Here is a 17,779-nt window from a genome sequence, read left to right as displayed (position 1 = left end):
CATGTGGCGGCAGGAGAACTCAAGTTCATCTACTTACTGACCTAGTCACTGTTGGAAAGAGAACAGCAAGCAGAAAACAACACAAAGCATTTTAGTACAGGAAAAAAGAGGACAAATTACTAATAAAAAATAATGCTTCCAGGTTACTAATTTTATGGCAACGGCAGGATATAGATGGACGGAAAAGAGGGCGTGTAAGGAATGACCAACACTTACAGAATACAGAACTTGCTGGGGAAAAAAATTACACACATTTTCTGTGGGTGGAAATTCCATACTGATGCAATAAAAACATAACAATAGTGATTGATATACCGATGACCTCTTGATTGGGAAATGAAACATTAACATTGAGGAAACTAGGCCAAATGATGAAACGAGGAACCGCTAGCCAAACAGGCAGAATACCTCTCCAACATGACATGGAAGTCAAAATTTTGGAGAGGACAAAAAGTGCTTCCTAAAAACAGTCATGTGGCTGGGTAGAGAGAGAGAACAGAAGAGGGTGGAGAACAGGAGGAAATGTTGAAGGTCCAAAGGTAGTTTATGTGCATTGCGATTTGAATGTGCCTGATGAAACAGGAGTGTCACCTAGGGGCCAACTCGTCGGCTGCCAGAAAAGGTGTTACTTGGCAAAGTCACTAAGGGCCAGGGTCTGCAGCTCAGGTGTACAGATCCAAAGATATCTGACAGCTGCCCCTCCGAGTGTAAGTCCCACCGCTGTGGAGTGTCCTTAAACACTGTGACGAATTAAACACTGTTACAAATTAAGCTGCATACATCAAAAAGATGTGCTGAACCCCTTAACTCCTACATCTATGACGCTTTTTGGAAAAGGGATTTTCTTATTATGTTGCTCAAGTCATGCTAGAGTAGGGTGGATCCCAAAACTAATCCCTTCTGCAGGTGTCTTATAAAATGAGCAGATACACAGACGTGAAGACTGATCGTGTAAGGAACCACAAGCCCCCAAGAATGCCTCCAAGTCTCTGAGGCTACAAATACTAAGTAAGACGAAAGCAAACCAAACTTGCTGTCACTGAGTCATTCCAACTCACAGCAACCCTATAGGTCAGGGTAGAACTTCCCTGAGTTTCTATGGAGTAGAAAGTCTTGTCTTTCTCCTGGGAAGCTAGAGGCCGGTGGCTTCAAACTGCTGATCTTGTGGTAAGCAACCCAATGTGTAACCGCTATGTCACCAGGGCTCCTACATGAAAGGACTGTTTCTTAGAGCTGGCAGATTTCTAGTCTCTAAAACTGTCAAAAAATGAAATTATATTCACTAGAGCTCTCCACTTAAGATATTTTTGCGGAGGGAGGGGGAAAAAAAGAGGACCTGATGCAAAGGGCTTAAGTGGAGAGCAAATGCTTTGAGAATGATTGGGGCAGGGAATGTATGGATGTGCTTTATACAATTGATGTTTGTATATGTATGGATTGTGATAAGAGTTGTATGAGTCCCTAATAAAATGTAAAAGAAAAGAGGAGAAAAAAAATGATTAGGGCAAAGAATGTACAGATGTGCTTTATACAATTGATGTATGTATATGTATGAACTGTGATAAGAATTGTATGAGCCCCTAATAAATTGTTAAAAATATATATATATATATATTTGCTATGGCAATACTAGAGAACTAAGACAAGTATATTCATTGTGTTCATCACAACTGAAATTCCATATTTACTGTCTATCTTCTTCCACTAATGTGTCCTTGTGGCATGGTCCAGTAAGCACTGTACTGCTAACTGCAAGGTCACTAGTTCAAACCCACCAGTAGCTACTTGAGAGAAAGAGGAGGCTGTCTGCTCCTATGTATATTGATAGTCTGAGAAACTCATAGGGTCACTAGTTGAAATCAACTCAATGGCAGTGGGTTTTGCTTTATTTTAGTCTGGAGTTTTCCACCATTATATTGCAAGTTCTACAAAAACAGGAGGCATGGCAGCCTGATTCATGGCTGTCTTCCAAATACAACAAAGCATTTGTAAGCCGTCCACAGGTTTGAATGTCCAAATTATCTTCTGCGGGTGGTTAAGAAACAAACTGCGAACGTCTTTATTAAACATAAATCCAGAGACCATGTGAGCAAAGGCCACGTGGCTTCCTGCCTCACCTCTCAGACTTGTCTCAGAGTTTGCAGCAGTTCCCAGCAACCACCTGGCCCTAGATAATTCGGTGTCCACCTTGACCCACTCCTAGGAGGCATGGCTGTGACAGGCGCACACAGGAGGGGGCGGCAGCAGTACAGTACCTCCACCACTGCCCTGAGCCAGCCTGGGAGGCTGCAGACTCAAGCTGGGTTTCCCACAAAACCACCCAGCCAGGTGCCACTTGGGCACTGTCTAGTTGAGTGACACAGCAACCATGGACCCTGACCTGGATCCCAGGCCCCAGCCCTACCTCAGCCATGCCCTGTGCAGCCAGAGCCAGCTATCGGGGGACAGTGGGGAGGAAGAGTCTGTGTGAGAGTGAGGAGAACCTCCCCACTTCCACCAAAGGACACTATGAGTCTGAATACAAGCCTGTCACAGGTCATCCAGGGGCCAGGGAGTTCCTCTGCCTATGCCTGCAGCAACGTGCAACGGTCCTTACCACTGCTCATGCATTACTGTTCAACACACACCAAAACACTGTTGCTGCTGTGTGGGAAACAACGGGGAAGAGTGTGTGCGGACGAACTCTCAACATTCGTACGTTAAGGAGTCTGGGAGGCCAAGGATCCCGTGGAGGAAGCCTTCACGTTCCTGGGTTGGCGATGTGTCCCACTCATTCTCCTAAGTAAAAGTTATTACTCCCATAATAATGCCAATTTAAGGTGCTGTTTTCAAACCCATGGTCACTGACCACATACACTTAAGATTATCAGCCATCTAAGGCCATCAGACCCTACAGTCTGTCCCACCCTATGTAGAATCCACTTCCTTCTGATAAGGATAACAGATTGTTCCTCTGAAGGAGAGATTAAAGAAAGACACTTAAGGTCAAGCCAACTCAGGGGTGACCATGGTCAGGCTGCCATCTTGATTCTAAAGTTCGCCCAATGTGTTACTTAGTGCAGCGGTTTTCAACCTTCCTAATGCTGTGACCTTTTAATACAGTCCCTCATGTTCTGGTGACCCCCAACCATAACATTATTTTTTTTCATAAAATTATTTTTATCACTACTTCATAACTAATTTTGCTACTGTTATTAATCGGGCGACCCCTGTGAAAAGGTCATTCGACCCACAGGTTGAGAACCGCTGCTCTAGTGCCTCCCCTTTCTATTGCGTGTATACCTCCTCCTGTTATACAAATGCCTACTGTACAATCCCTTCCTGTTACATATGTGCTTAGTGTGGCCTGGGTGGCCCAGATTATATAAATTCATAAGATTACATTACTTGTCCCCTCTGCTCAGACCTGGCTCCAGAAGTCATGACTCAGGTGAGCCCTTGCACGCTTTATTATTTATTATTGCTGTATTTTTTTGTCTACCTGGAAATGTTTCTTTAATGTTCTTATGCATAAAAAGGTATACTATATACTGCTGGAGGTGCCCTGGTGGTGTAGTGTCTTATGTGTTTGGCTGCTAACCACAAGGTCAGCAGTTCAAAGTCACCAGCCACTCCACGTGAGTTACAGACTCAGCAACCTCCAAGGGCAGTTCTACTTTCTCTTATAGAGTCACTAGAAGTCAGAATTGACTCAATGGCATTAAGTTTCAGTAAGTTATATACTGCTAAATGCAAGGTCAGCAGTTCAAACTTACTTGTAGCTTTGAGAGAAAGTTGAGGCTATCTGCCCTCAAAAAGACTTGCAGCCTCAAAAACTGTATGAGGCTGCTCTGAGGTGCAATCAACTTAACAGCAGTCGGAATATATTACAATTATATCCAAACCCACTGCCTTGGAGTCAATTCCAACTCATAGCAACCTTTTTGGACAGGGTAGATTGCTCAGTCAATGACTTCTCAGGAGCAGACAGTCTTATCTTTCTGTCTAGGAGTGGCTGGTAGGTTTGAACCATTGCAGTTAGCTGTTTGACTAACAGATATTGGATACAAATCCTACTTGATTCCATATATATATAGAAATTAAAGACAGGAATGGAACTCATTTGCAGTGCCTGCATTCAAGTTATGACAGAACACACCATCTGTGTATCTGGAACACTGCATCTTCCTGGGAGGGAATCAAAGGAAAACACACACAGGGGATATGGAGAAAATTGCTGAGTCATGTGAACATGCTCCAGGCCATGCATGCTAATTGGATGGGAAAATCATCCATACAGAAAGAATGCTAAACTCTGAACTTCATGTTGTTGATAAGGAACAGCTCATGGAACATGAAGAAGGGGAGTGGGTAGAACAGAATATAACAGGTTTCAAATAGGAAAGAAATAATGAAGAGAGAATCATATAAGAAAGTTATTAAAATTTTTCATCGTGAAAGGACTAACTAATTTTCTCTACACTAAATCAGGGTCTTCAGGTGGTTGAAAACATCGATGTCAGGAAGCAGTGAAATATGACTGCAAGTATACATCAAGAAAAAAGGTCATTACTGATCTTCTGACTAAATGCCATCTCCAGTCCCAGGGAAATTCTATATGACACAGAACCATCCACATATGGATTCATTACCACAAATGACAAAATGCTGTCACCCAGATTTGAGGATAATTAACAATCTAAAATCTATCAAGGGCCACGAGGGCTAAGGGCTCAATGGAAAGTAAATGTCTAGAAAAGAAAGATGGAATATATGTATGGATATGTCAGATACACCTGATGTATGGTTTGTAACAAGAGTTGTAAGAGTCCCCAATAAAAGGGTTTTTTTTCAAAAATGCTGTCACCCAACTCGTTACCATCATTGACATAAATTTTTATCATGTGTAATTTTTATATGTATGCCTTCATTGAAATATACCTGTAAGTGTATATGCTCCCAAGCATGAAAAGGCAAATACACTGGATTTATAGAGACTGAAAACAAAAGGCAACAATGAAAACAGTTTTAAAGGTATCCAACTTATGTCAGAGCAACTAAGAGGTATAAAACCCCATCTTAAGTGAGGGACTACCTGTATTCCAGAACATAGGAAAGTATAAATATGTACATGAAAGCTGATTTGTTGATCAGAGCATCAGCACTAGGTACTGACAGAGGTTAATTATGTTTAGGCTCATGTTTCGTCTTCCCTACGGCTAATCATTTGGATCTTTAAAGAAAGGCACTACTGTTCTTGTTAGTTACCTGTATGTTAGCTCTATAGTTAGACCACTGCAGTGAGTTCATGCTAACAGTGACTTTATAGGGTAGTATTGAACTGCTCCTTAGGGGTTTGAAACGATAAATCTAAGTGAAAAGACAACCTCATCTTTCACCCAAGGAATGGCTTGGTGGGTTTCAACTGTTCACCTTGCAATAGGCAGCCCTATACTTACCCTACTATGTCACCTGGGGTCCACAGGTGATCAAATGTCACTTTCTTTAAATCTACCTTGGAAAAATCCAATAAAGAATGTTTTTATAAGGCAAATGCTGAAGCTTTCAGGAGGTTTTGTAGGCACCATATTGCCTGTATTTTCAGTCTTAAGGCAAGACCACTCTACATTGCATGGCGATTAGTTGTACATAGATCTCTAATCTTTCATGACACCTATCACTAAGCATCAAAAGATACTGCTGTAAAAAATCATTTAAATTGTATAAATAATAAATAAAAAGTACCACTAACACTTCATGAGCCTTTGATGCCAGACCCCACACCAACTTTATAGGCCTTACTAATTAATAATCCAATGAGGCAAGCACTACTCTCTATTTTGCACGGGGAAAAGTGCCTTTACAGAGTTTATTTGTCCAAGGTTATACAACTCTCAAGTGGTGAAATAGGAAACTGAACCAGACACTTGGGCCTCAAAGCCAGCACCCAGCCATTACTCATGTCTCCCCCTATCATTTAACCTTCTGGGAACAGTATGAATAATCACATGAAAATTCAAGATACGCATGTGTGAGTAACAAATTGGGGAAAAGGATTTAGAATGTAATCAATTTACAAAGCCATCAATTTCCAGTTGGTCTGGAACGCTCTTCAAACAACACTATTAAAAAAAATAAAAGGGGGGGGGGGATGTGGAGGAAGGGGGGAAAAAAAGAGGACCTGATGCAAAGGGCTTAAATGGAGAGCAAATCTTTGAAAATGATTAGGGCAAAGAATGTACAGATGTGCTTTATACAATTGATGTATGTACATATATGGATTGTGATAAGAGTTGTATGAGCCCCTAATAAAATGTTTAAAAAAAAAGAAAGAGAAAAGATGGATTAAAAAAAATTTAAAGGCTGGGAGAAAATATTCCCAACACATACTTGGCCAAATACTTGTATCTAGAATCTATAAAGAATGCTTAAAACTCAGTAATAAGCAAACAACACAATCAAAAAATGGGCAAGACTTGCAGACTTCGAATTGCTGATAAGCCCATGAAAAGATGTTCATCATCATGTGTCATCAGGGATTTGCAAGTTAACACCACAGTGAGATACTACTGCACAGTCACCAGAGAAGGCTGAAAGTAAAGGCCCGGCCAATACCATGTGTCAACAAGGCTGTGGAGAAGATGGAATGCTAGGCTGCACAGTGGGACTGTGAAATGGTCTACTCTGGGAAAAGGTCTGGAACATCCTTTAAAATATAAACACACATCTGACTCAGCAATGCCACCCTTAGGTATTTCTCCAAGGGGAATGTCATCATGTGTCTACACAAAAGACTTGTACACAAAAGAGGAATGTGGCTTTATTCACAATCACCAAGACTAGACACAACTCAAATGTCAGTGAACAAGGAATTTGATACATTCATACAATGATGTGAAAACCAGTGAAAGGAAATGAATTGCTGATCCACACACACACGAAACTGATGAATCTCACAGATGTAATAATTACAGGTAGCTACATGTGTGCATACTGCTCAAACAGATAAAAAATCATCTATAATGTTAGAAATCCAACCAGTGGCTGTAAAGGCACAACAGTGGCAGAAATGTTCTACATCTTGATTATGGTGATGATCACACAGTTGAGATATCCATGAAAACTCATTGAACTCAGGAGGCTAATGAGTAATTTCAACTCATCGAATTGTCTGTTTAAAATCTATAGATACACGCAGTCCTTGGGTGAAGACTGCCTGACTAGCTGACTATTGCTACTTTTCTTATAAGCAGCGCTTTGAACTGTTCAAACTGGTTCTGACATGGGCAACAAGACAAAAAGGAAACAGATCCAAATTTTTATTACTGAAGTGATCTATCACAGTAACTGAACTAATAAAACAATAGGTCAAAGCTCTGGAACAGGACGCAGAAGACCAGTGAGCCCTTTCAGGAGGCATTGCTGGCAGGACCTTGGAGAGCCACATGTACGCAGAGCGGTAGGTCAGCGTCCATCTATGAGCAGGGCACCACGACCTTTACTAGGGCAATACTATTTCGACTCTGCCTACAAACTCCACTTAGACTTAGGAGACCCAGTTAGGAACAGATCTCATTCCTACATTTCTACCAGAAGCAGATCTCAACTACCTAGAATTTATTTTAAGTACACTACATTTATCTTCTTTAATCAGTAATTAAAGGAAAAAATTGTAAAATATTGCTAACAATCCAATGTTTATCAACAGGAAGCTGCTACCTGTCTGGATTAACTGATCCAATCCCACTTCTGATACCAAATGTAATGACCAACTGCAATTTAACTATTTGATTCTGCTCCAATTCAACTCCATTCTGTTCCATTACCAAAAGTACATGCAATGCTTCTTCCTCTGGCCTTCACAGAGAGCAAGGTCATATCTCAGAGATGAAAGGGCAAAGTCCTTCAAACAGCCACGTCTGTACAAAATTGCAGACGTCAGATACAAGATAGGATCCCTAGGACCTGCTCATTTCTGACTCACTGGCCACACATTTGAGGATTTCCTACTACCTCCTCAGGAAGCCTTGATTCTTCTTCAGTCTTGATGCATCCTAAGGGATTCTACATTATGTATGCATATATTTGTGCAAATGTGTATATGTTGATATAGACAAAAGCTGTTGAAGGGTCAATTCGTCAATCAATTAATTCTGGGATTGGAGAGAAGGGAAGGGGAAGAGTTTTACTTTCTTCCCATCTGTACTACTTTTCATACCAACTTATTCTTTACTCTTCAGCAAAAGTAATCGATTGAGCTGTTTCATAATCCTGAAACACTTCGGTGGTTTTCATTACCCTTAAGAAGAATTTCAAAGTACCGTCTAAGCCTTCCATAATCTGGTCCTGGCCTTGCTCTTTGGCTACTCTCCCCCTGTGGTCACTATGTTATAGCCACAGCTTCTTTGGGTCCTCTTAACGTAGGTCTGGTTTGAGCCTGAAAATGCTGTTGGAATATTTTCTTCTCTTCCAAAACGCTCATCCATCCTCATCAGTCCAATTAAAAGTCATCCTCTCATGGAGCCTTACAGCATCTAGTAAGTTACCCTGCCATCAAGTTGGTGAGTTTATATACAAAGGAATCAGACCACTGTGGCATATAGGGCTTTCACTGGCAAATTTTCTAAAGTAGACTGCCAGGTCTTTCTTGCTAGTCTCAAGTCTGGAAGCTCTGCTGAGAGCTGATCCCCATCACAGCAACTTAAAAACCTGACAATGCACTGACAAATGCATTGTGACTGAGCTGGGGGTGCACTGGTTGGGAACTGAACCTGGGTCTGTGCAAAGAATAAGAAAATCCTACCATTATACTATTACTGTGCTTACACATGAAATAGTACTGCACTTAACAAATATTTGTTGAAAGCTTACTGAATGAACAAAATGTTATCCTACACATAGGTAAGCACTGGAAGGCTAACTACAAGGTCAGTGGTTCAAACCTACCAGTCACTCCAGGGAAGAAAGCTGGGCTACCTACTCCCATAAAGATTTACAGCCTTTGACATAAGGTGGCTGAGTGAGAAATGACTCAATGGCAATAGGTTTGGGTATTTTATTGAGCCAGCTCCTAATGTAATATTTCTATTTATGCTAAAGTTCATTAAAAAATATATGCCCACAATTCTACCTTACAAATTCGGCTAGACGAAAGTATGTACACAGGTACAGATCAGAGCTGGAAACACAGGGATTCTAAGACAGATAAACCCCTCAGGACCAATAATGAGAGTAGCAACACTAGGAGGGGAAGGGAAAGGTGGGGGGAGAAAAGGGAAGCTGATCACAAGGATCTACATATAACCCCCTCCCATGGGGACAGACAACAGAAAAGTAGGTGAAGGGAGACATCGGTCAGTGTAAGACATTAAAAACTAATAATTTATAAATATATCAAGGGTTCATGAGGAAAGGGGAGGAGGGAGGGATAAATGAGGAGCTGATACCAAGGGCTCAAGCAGAAAGAAAATGTTTTGAAAATGATGATGGTAACATATGAACAAATGTACTTGACACAATGGATGGATGGATGGATTGTGGTTAAGAGCTGTATAAGCCCCCAATAAAATGATTAAAATATATGTATATGTAAATCTTTGAGATATAAAGAAAAATTACGTGAATTTGCTCTTTTCAGAATTGTTCACTTATACTTCAAGTCAAAGACTTACATTTTTATATTTGTGACACAAAGAAGGAAATAATTTTGCCCTGCAATCAAGTACAGCCACACAAAAAATTAACTGGAATGAAGGTCCACAAACCCTCCTTGGATAAGCACTGGACTGCTAACTGCCAAGTCAGTGGTTCACACCAATCAGGGGCTCAGGACAGAGGAGACTAGCTGGTCCCATAGAGTTTAACTCCTCAAAAATATTCCCCAGGGTCGTTAAGCTATGGAATCAACTCACTGGCATTGGCCTTTTGTCAAAATAGTCATTTTCATGATTTTTTCCAAACTATCACTAAGTAGTTGAAAGACAATGATGTATGGTTTGGGGTTTTTCATTCAAGAGCTCAATAAATTAAGCTAATAGCACAGTTTTGAGAAGTGCAAATTTAATCTTTTAGGGGAAAGATCATTCGGTTATAAGAAGGGAATTCAAGATATCCAAGGGAAAAAATGGAATTAAAAGATAATGAAGCTTTTCATTAACTTTCTGAAGTCCCCGCATATGATACATTGTACAGTGATACAGGGATACATGGTGGAGGGATACACAATAAAACTGTAACAGATGAATCTGGAGAACATTAAGCCAAGTAAAATAAGTCCATTGTAGAAGGGCAAATATTGTTTGAAATCACTATTATTAAAAGTTAAGGGGGAAGGAGCAGGGAAAATGAGGAGCTGATACCAAGGGCTCAAGTAGAAAGAAATGTTTTGAAAATGATGATGGCAACAAACACAAATGGGCTTGACACAATGGATGTATGTATGTATTGTGATAAGAGCCCCCAATAAAATAATTTTTTTTTAAGTCAAGGGAAGATAAACATAGAGAAAGGATGGTTGTCAGGGAAGGAAAGAGAAGCAGAGGGAATCAATTTGGGTAAAGGGAAAGGTGATCAAAAGTTTGGCAAAGGATATTTCAATATAGGTATTTGTCCCTATGTGGTGAAAATATATACATGTATTAGTAAGTGAGGCAAGTTTAAAAACTTCTGAACTGGGTTTTGGGGCGTAGGACCTCAGTCTTGACATAATACAGTTCACAAGACAATGGTCTACACAGTCCGAGGGTGAGTAGCTACTGGGCCTTCAAACTAGCAGGCAGCCCTCCATGACGCAACTATTGGTCTTTCTCTATCGCGACGAAAGAAGGGATAAAAACCTAAACACTGCAAGAGAGAGTCCTAGCATCTACTGGAACAGCCTCCACTACCCTCAGACGAGAAGCACCAGGGTCTTCTACCACTACCTCAGCTCCTAGACAAAACGGAAGAAAAATGCAGAACAAAGCCCAAAATCCTAAAAAAGACCAGGCTCACTGATCTCTTAGTGACTAGCAGAATACTTGGGACAATGGTCCTATAAACCTGGGGTGGAACACTTCCTAGGGATCACCTTGTGGCCAAACGAAGGGCAGGCCTGTTAAGTGAACAAGAACACAAACAAATGAACCGGTACTGTGGGAGCCCAGGGTCAAAACAGGATGAGTGCTGTCATGTTGAAGGAATTGCAAATAATGTTACGAAACAAAATGTATCCAAACTGTTGAACAAAAAATTAATATGCTCTGTATCAGAGCACACAGCAGCAATCGAAGAGGGAAGGAGAGAGAGTGGAACACATACTAGCCCAGCCCAGAGGACGGTATTCCTGCTTAGAGCAGCCAATGCACGGAGAGGACCATTGGGCCAGCCCCACCATGAGACATGACGTCCCTCACCAACCCACAGTGCTACGAAGGACAACAATGGAGACAGCGAGTGTGGATTGTGCCCAATCTGACCCCACCAAACTGGGGCAAAACACTAAAGGTGTGCAAGAAAGCTGCAAGGGGAGCAAAGCAATGAAGTCCCCGGGGACATAAGAAATAGACTTTGGGACCAGGGCATGGCTCCCCATCAGACTCGACCAGGAAACATTCCTAAAGGTCAACAAACAGACCTGGAACTACATATAGGCTTTTCTTTTTTTGTCCTTGGTCCTTTTGTTATTATTATTTGTTGTTGTTGTTGTTGTTGCTTTGTTTTGCTCTTATTTTTGTGCTAATTATTGTCTCTGCATGTCTATCTAGAAAAGATAGGCGGGATAAAAAAACCAGAGCAGAAAACAAGGGGACCAACGGTTCCTGGTGGACATGGGAGAGGGGGGCGCAGGGGAAAGGCAGGGGGGTGTCAACCAACTCAGGGACAAGGAAACAATAAGTGATCTAAAATCAATGGTAAGGAGGGTATAGGATACCTGGTAGGGGTTGATCAAGGGCAATGTAACCAAGAGGAATTACTGATACCTGAATGAAGGCTGAACATGACAGTGGGACAAGAGGAAAGTAAAAGAAAAGAACTAGGCGGCAAAGGACATTTTAGTAGAGCTGTAAATACAGGCATTCACATATGTAAATATATTTATATATAAATATAGGGAAATAGATCTATGTACATATATTTATGTTAAGTATCAAAGTATCAAATGGACATTGGGCCTCTACTCAAGTACTCCCTCAATGCAAGAACATTTTGTTCCAATAACCTGGCATTCCGTGATGCTCAGCTTCCTGACATGATCACTGAAGACAAATGTGTGCATAAGCAAATGTGGTGAAGAAAAATGATGGTACCCGGCTATCACAAGATATAGTGTCTGGGGTCTTAAATGTTTGAAGATACAAAAGCAGCCATGTAGCTGAGAAGCAACAGAGTCCACATGGAAGAAGCATACCAGCCTGCGTGATCATGAGATGTCAATGGGATCAGGTATTAGGTATCGAAGACCCAGAACAAAATCTTATCAATGTGAATTATGGGGAGTATGGAGTGGAGATCCAAAGCCCATCTGTAGACAATTGGACATGCCCTTACAGAAGAGTCACAAAGGAAGTGATGAGCCAGTCAGGGTGTAGTATAGCACCAATGAAACATACAACTTCCCTCTAGTTCTTTAATGCCCCCCCCACTATCATGACCCCAATTCTACCTTACAAATCCGGCTAGACCACAGCATGTAAGTACATGCTGTAAACAGGGAATCCAGGACAGATAAACCCCTCAGGACCAATAATGAGAGCAGCAATACCAGGAGGGAGAAAAGGGGTACCGATAACAATGATCTACGTAACTCCCTCCTTGGGGGACAGACAACAGAAAAGTGGGCTAAGGGAAACATTGGTCAGTGTAAGGCATGAAAAACTAATTTACAGTATCAGGGTTCATGAGGGAGGGAAGGTGGGGTAAGGAGGGAAAAAATGAGGAGCTGATACCAAGGGATCAAGTAGAAAGAAAATGTTTTGAAAATGATGATAGCAACATAAGTACAAATGTGCTTGACACAATGGATGTGTTATGGATTGTGATAAGCACTGTACAAGCCCCCAATAAAATGATTATATATAAATGATTATATATAAATAGATTCTATTAACTTATATTATATGTCATATATTATATAATATTATATATTGTGATAATATTGTTATATTATATTATAAATATATTATATATAATATAATACTATATTATTATATGTGATATATAATATTATAACATATAATCACCCCAAAGTGATTTCAGTGGAAAGTGAGGGTTGAAAACTGATGTAAATCTGCCTCATGTCACTAAACAAGTGGCCATCTAGCTCGGAAGCAACAAAGTCCACATGGAAGAAGCACACCAGCCTGTGCGATCACGAGATGTCAAAGGGATCAGGTGCATCATCAGAAAAAAAAATCTTACCATAGTGAATGAGGGGGTAGTGCAGAGTGAATAATCAAATCCCATTTGTCAGCCACTGGAGATCCCCTTGCAGAGACGAGCCAGTCAAGGTCGATGAAAATACAACTTTCCTCTAGTTCCTAAATGCTTCCTCCCACACACGCAATCATGACCGAATTCTTGCAAGTATGGTTAGACCAGAGGATGTACACTGGTACAGATAGGAACTGGAAACACAGGGAATTCAGGGCGGATGATCCCTTCAGGCCCAGTAGTGTGAGTGGCAATACTGGGAAGTTAGAGGGAGAGTGGGTTGGAAAGAGGGAACCGATTACAAGGATCTACATGTGACCTCCTCCCTGGGGGATGGACAACAGAAAAGCGGGTGAAGGGAGACGTCAGACAAAATAATAAATTATAAATTATCAAAGGCTTGAGGGAAGGGGAGCGGGGAGGAAAGGGAAAAATGAGGACCTGATGCCAGGGTCTTAAGTGGAGAGCAAATGTTTTGAGAATGATGAGGGCAATGAATAGACAGATGTGCTTTACACAACTGATGTATGTATAGATTGTGATAAGAGTTGTATGAGCCCCTAATAAAACGATTTTAAAAAATCTGCCTCATCTCATCTCATAGCGAGCGACTATTCTTTTGGGCCCACAGACCAAAATCTTTAGCTCCCTTTTCTTTCACTTTCCAAATCCAGTGCATCGTGCAATCCTATCAGCTCTGTCATCACAGCCCAGTAAGAACCTGGCACTTCTCACTAACCACCTCCCACATTGGCATCTTCCTGGGCTAAGCCACAATCCAGCTTCTAAACCGGTCTCCATTCTGCCCTTGCTCTACTTTAGTCTCTTCTCAACAATGCAATCAGCATGATCTATTAAATCATGCAGTCACAGGATGTCACTCCTCTGGCCAAAAGTTTTCTGCCTCAGAGCAAGTCCAAGTCCTCAAGCCTTGATCATATATACCCACCTACTACTGTGCAGGCACACTGGCCTCTCACTGTTCCTCAAACACACCAGTTATGCTCCGAACACAGAGCTCCAGGGCTGTTCTTCTCCCGAATAGCCTTCCACCCTTTAATCAGCTTCTTAACAAGGCCACCTGTCTAAACTTTCATCCTTCATTGCTACTTACTTTCCCACACATTCCACAGTGCTCTTTCCAGATTCTCCCTAGTACTTACCACCACCTGGCATGGTCATTGTTTGTTCTGCTTATTGTCCCCCTCCATGAGCCTGTAATCTCCATTAGATCTATCATAAGTAAATGTTGGACTTCACTCTCACATCTAGAACAGTATCTGGCATTCAAAATTCAAACTCACTGCCATCAAGTCTATTGCAACTCATTGTGACCCTATAGGGTAGAACCCTACAGGGTAGAACTGCCCCTGTGGGTTTCTGAGATTGTCACTTGCTATGGAGTAGAAGGCCTGGTCCTTCTCCCACAGTGCGGCTGGTGGTTTTGAATGGCCAACGTGTTAGCAGCCCAACGTGTCACCACTACCCCACCAGGGCTCCTGACACTATAGTTGAACGAGTGAGCAGAGAAATGAATAAAGACAATGAGCAAAAAGACTAGAGACGACAGGACTGCTAACAGAACGTGGAGGAGTGTGTGAGCAGTCACAACGTGGGAATGCATGAATGTGCTCCCCAAGCGCTGAGGATTCCTTCCAAACTCACTTTCTGTTCTGAATCAGTCAAGAAGAAAGTATGGAAAATGAAACCACAGATGAAAAAAATGTGAGTGCCTACCCATTATGTGAAGCTTTCATATGCTATCACCCAATGGAAACATCTGAGGCAAACACCAGAGAACATAGCTTAAAACTAGAATTTGGAAGTAACGCTAGGTAAACAAGAAAAGCCAAAGGATTTATCTAAACCAGTCTTGACCACTCATCAAATGTATAACCAGAACTTCCCAGAACTTGTTACTACCGCAAAGAAGGTTCTCTCCTACCTAGTCATTTTGAGAATTAAATGAAAGAATGGAAAAACACTCTTAAAAACTTAAAAATACCACGTGCTACAAATTAAAGATGTCCCTAACTCATCCTAACTGCCACTCTGAAGATTTACTAACAATAGTTTCCTTCTTGGAAAGCATTCCATTTTAAATGCTATGAAAGAAATTCCAAATCAAGGTGCTGTGATTCTCCCTCCCCAGTATCCAAATTAATCAAGCATTTATCAGTGGATTAGCCTGGGGATGGGGGACAAATTGAAATGAATTGTTTCTCGGTTACAATAAGGTCATATAAGAGGGGGGGGGGGCTTCAAAAAAATTCAAATGGATTTAAAAGTTTCCCAAAAACACTTTAAAGCCCCTGTCTATTTTAACAGGTATAATGCAAGAAATAAACAACCAAAAAAAAAAACCCACCAACCCCCAGCTGTCATCAAGTCAGTTACACAACATGTGTACCCAGGAGAACTCTGCTTTCCAGGTTTCCAGTTGCTAATTTTAGGAAGTCAATTGCCAGGTCTTCCAAGGTGCCTGTGGAGGAAGTTGAGCCAACCACCTTTGGGTTAGCAGCTGAAAACATGAACCATTTGCTCCACTCAGGGACTCCAAGGGGTTAACTCCAAGATTAGTAAGATCCTACAAGGTTATGAACATACCAAAACTACATTCACTGCCAACTCACAGCCACCCTATATAGCAGTGGTTCTCCACCTTCCTCACGCCGCGCCCCTTGCATACAGTTCCTCATGTGGCAGTGACCCCCCAACCGTAACAGTACTTTCGTGGCTACTTCATCACTGTCATTTTGCTACTGTTAAGAACCGTCATGTCAACATCTGATATGCAGGATGTATTGTCACTGTTACAAACTGAACATCGTGAAAGGAAAGCCCTAGGGTCTTTGGCCAGGCCTCAGTCCCCTCAGGCACCCCCTTCTCAAAGCCTGGGCAGGCTCGACCACCCCTCACCCCCAGGGGCCGCCCACCTCCCAGACCCCACCTCTTCGAGAAAGCGGGTGACATCGTAGACTCGCCCGTGGATCACCAGCCATATTTCTTTCGATGAATTGCGCTTCGCCACCTCCTCCAGCCGGTAATAGGTGACCGAGGTCTCGACCTCTGGCCCTTCCCCGTCGCTGCTGCTAGCTTTCTCCGTCGCCATTAGGGCAGCAGTACCGCCGCTTCCCGCTACCTGGGTTTCACCTACTAACTTCCTGGAGGTGCACGCCGCGCTCAGCCCTCACCAGCTTCCGTAACGGGGTCCCGTAGGGCCGAGGGGCGGGGTCCTGGAATCAGCCAATCACGCTGCGTAGAAGTTCCTGGGTCGTTTTCTTTTCGCCAATGAGACGAGGCATCCAGCTTCGACAGCCCGCCCACTCCTCGCCAGATCCTCGGCGTGCCTGCTGGTTCCACATGCGAATACCCAGTCAGGATTGTCCAGCCTCCCCAACCTTGCCAATCAGACAGTGCGATTTTGGAAAATCACCCAAGAGACGTTTTGACAGGTTTCCTTCTGGGATCATTCCCCGTGGCCTCACGGGACTGCGAGGCCAGGACTAGGAGGCTGCTTCCCGTTCCTTTGCCATAAATACCTCCCTAGTCACACGAAGCCACATCTTCCCCCGTCCCCGCCCCCAACCCCATCCCCACCCATCGCCAACCTGGGGAGCCAGGGTCCGGGTCTCGCCTGACTTTAAACTTCAAACTTCAACCTGGGGGTCGCGACCCCTTTGGGGGTCCCCGATGCATAACCGTAGCAAAATGACAGTGATGAAGTAGCAACGAAAATAATTGTATGGTTGGGGGGGTCACCACCACATGAGGAATTGTATGCAAGAGTCTTGGAATTAGGAAGGTTGAGACACACACTGGCTTCCTTCCAGACTAAGCTGGCGAATCCTTCTAAGGCCATTTCCTCATGAGTGAAATTGGCATCAAAGCCTCTACCTCTTAGAGAGGTGGCCGTAGAGCACAGTAAAGTGATTAGCCATGTGATTCATGAATCAGTATCAAGAAGTCGTTTTAGGTAGCTAAGAGCTTCTGAAGTCAGTGACTGGGTTGGAGTAGTCCAAATTTCTGCTATTTCTAAGGATCATTTTAAACTTATTTGGTGGTTCTGAAATTATTACTAAGTGCTGGTGTCTTAATGGGTTATGCATTGAGCTACTAAGCGCAAGGTCGGCTGCTGGGACCCATCAGTCGCTTGCTTCTGGCAGAGCCTGTCTGAGCATATGAAGATTGACTCTTCAAAACGCTGTGGAGCAAACTAGGGTCGCTCTGAGTAGGAATCTATTCATTCGATGGTGCTTTTAGTTTCTACATGGACTAAAATATAATTCACTTCAGCTGTTACCCCAAGCCCGTCTGATCCCATCTGAAGAGGCCCCGGCATTCTAGGATTCCAGCTTTAGTTAATGTGCAGTGGATTACTCCTTATGAT

General features: G+C 42.5%; 1 protein-coding gene across 2 annotated transcripts in view; it reads right to left on the bottom strand.

Moving 5' to 3' along the window:
- CYB5B (cytochrome b5 type B) overlaps window positions 1-16,617 on the bottom strand; it is a 41,271-nt gene extending 24,654 nt beyond the window's left edge. Inside the window, exon 1 of one of the 2 annotated variants that reach the window (XM_075537455.1) lies at window positions 16,340-16,617. In XM_075537455.1, coding sequence (XP_075393570.1) covers window positions 16,340-16,501 — 162 coding nt within the window. In that variant the 5' untranslated portion in view covers window positions 16,502-16,617. The remainder of the gene's footprint in view (window positions 1-16,339) is intronic. The other variant, XM_075537454.1, reaches the window with a different exon arrangement.
- Window positions 16,618-17,779: the final 1,162 nt, after the last annotated feature.

This window comes from Tenrec ecaudatus, chromosome 18 (genome assembly GCF_050624435.1).
Source record: "Tenrec ecaudatus isolate mTenEca1 chromosome 18, mTenEca1.hap1, whole genome shotgun sequence".
Classification (NCBI taxonomy): Eukaryota; Metazoa; Chordata; class Mammalia; order Afrosoricida; family Tenrecidae; genus Tenrec; species Tenrec ecaudatus.
The sequence above is the reverse complement of the archived record's forward strand: the minus strand, read 5'-3'. Positions and strand labels throughout refer to the sequence as shown.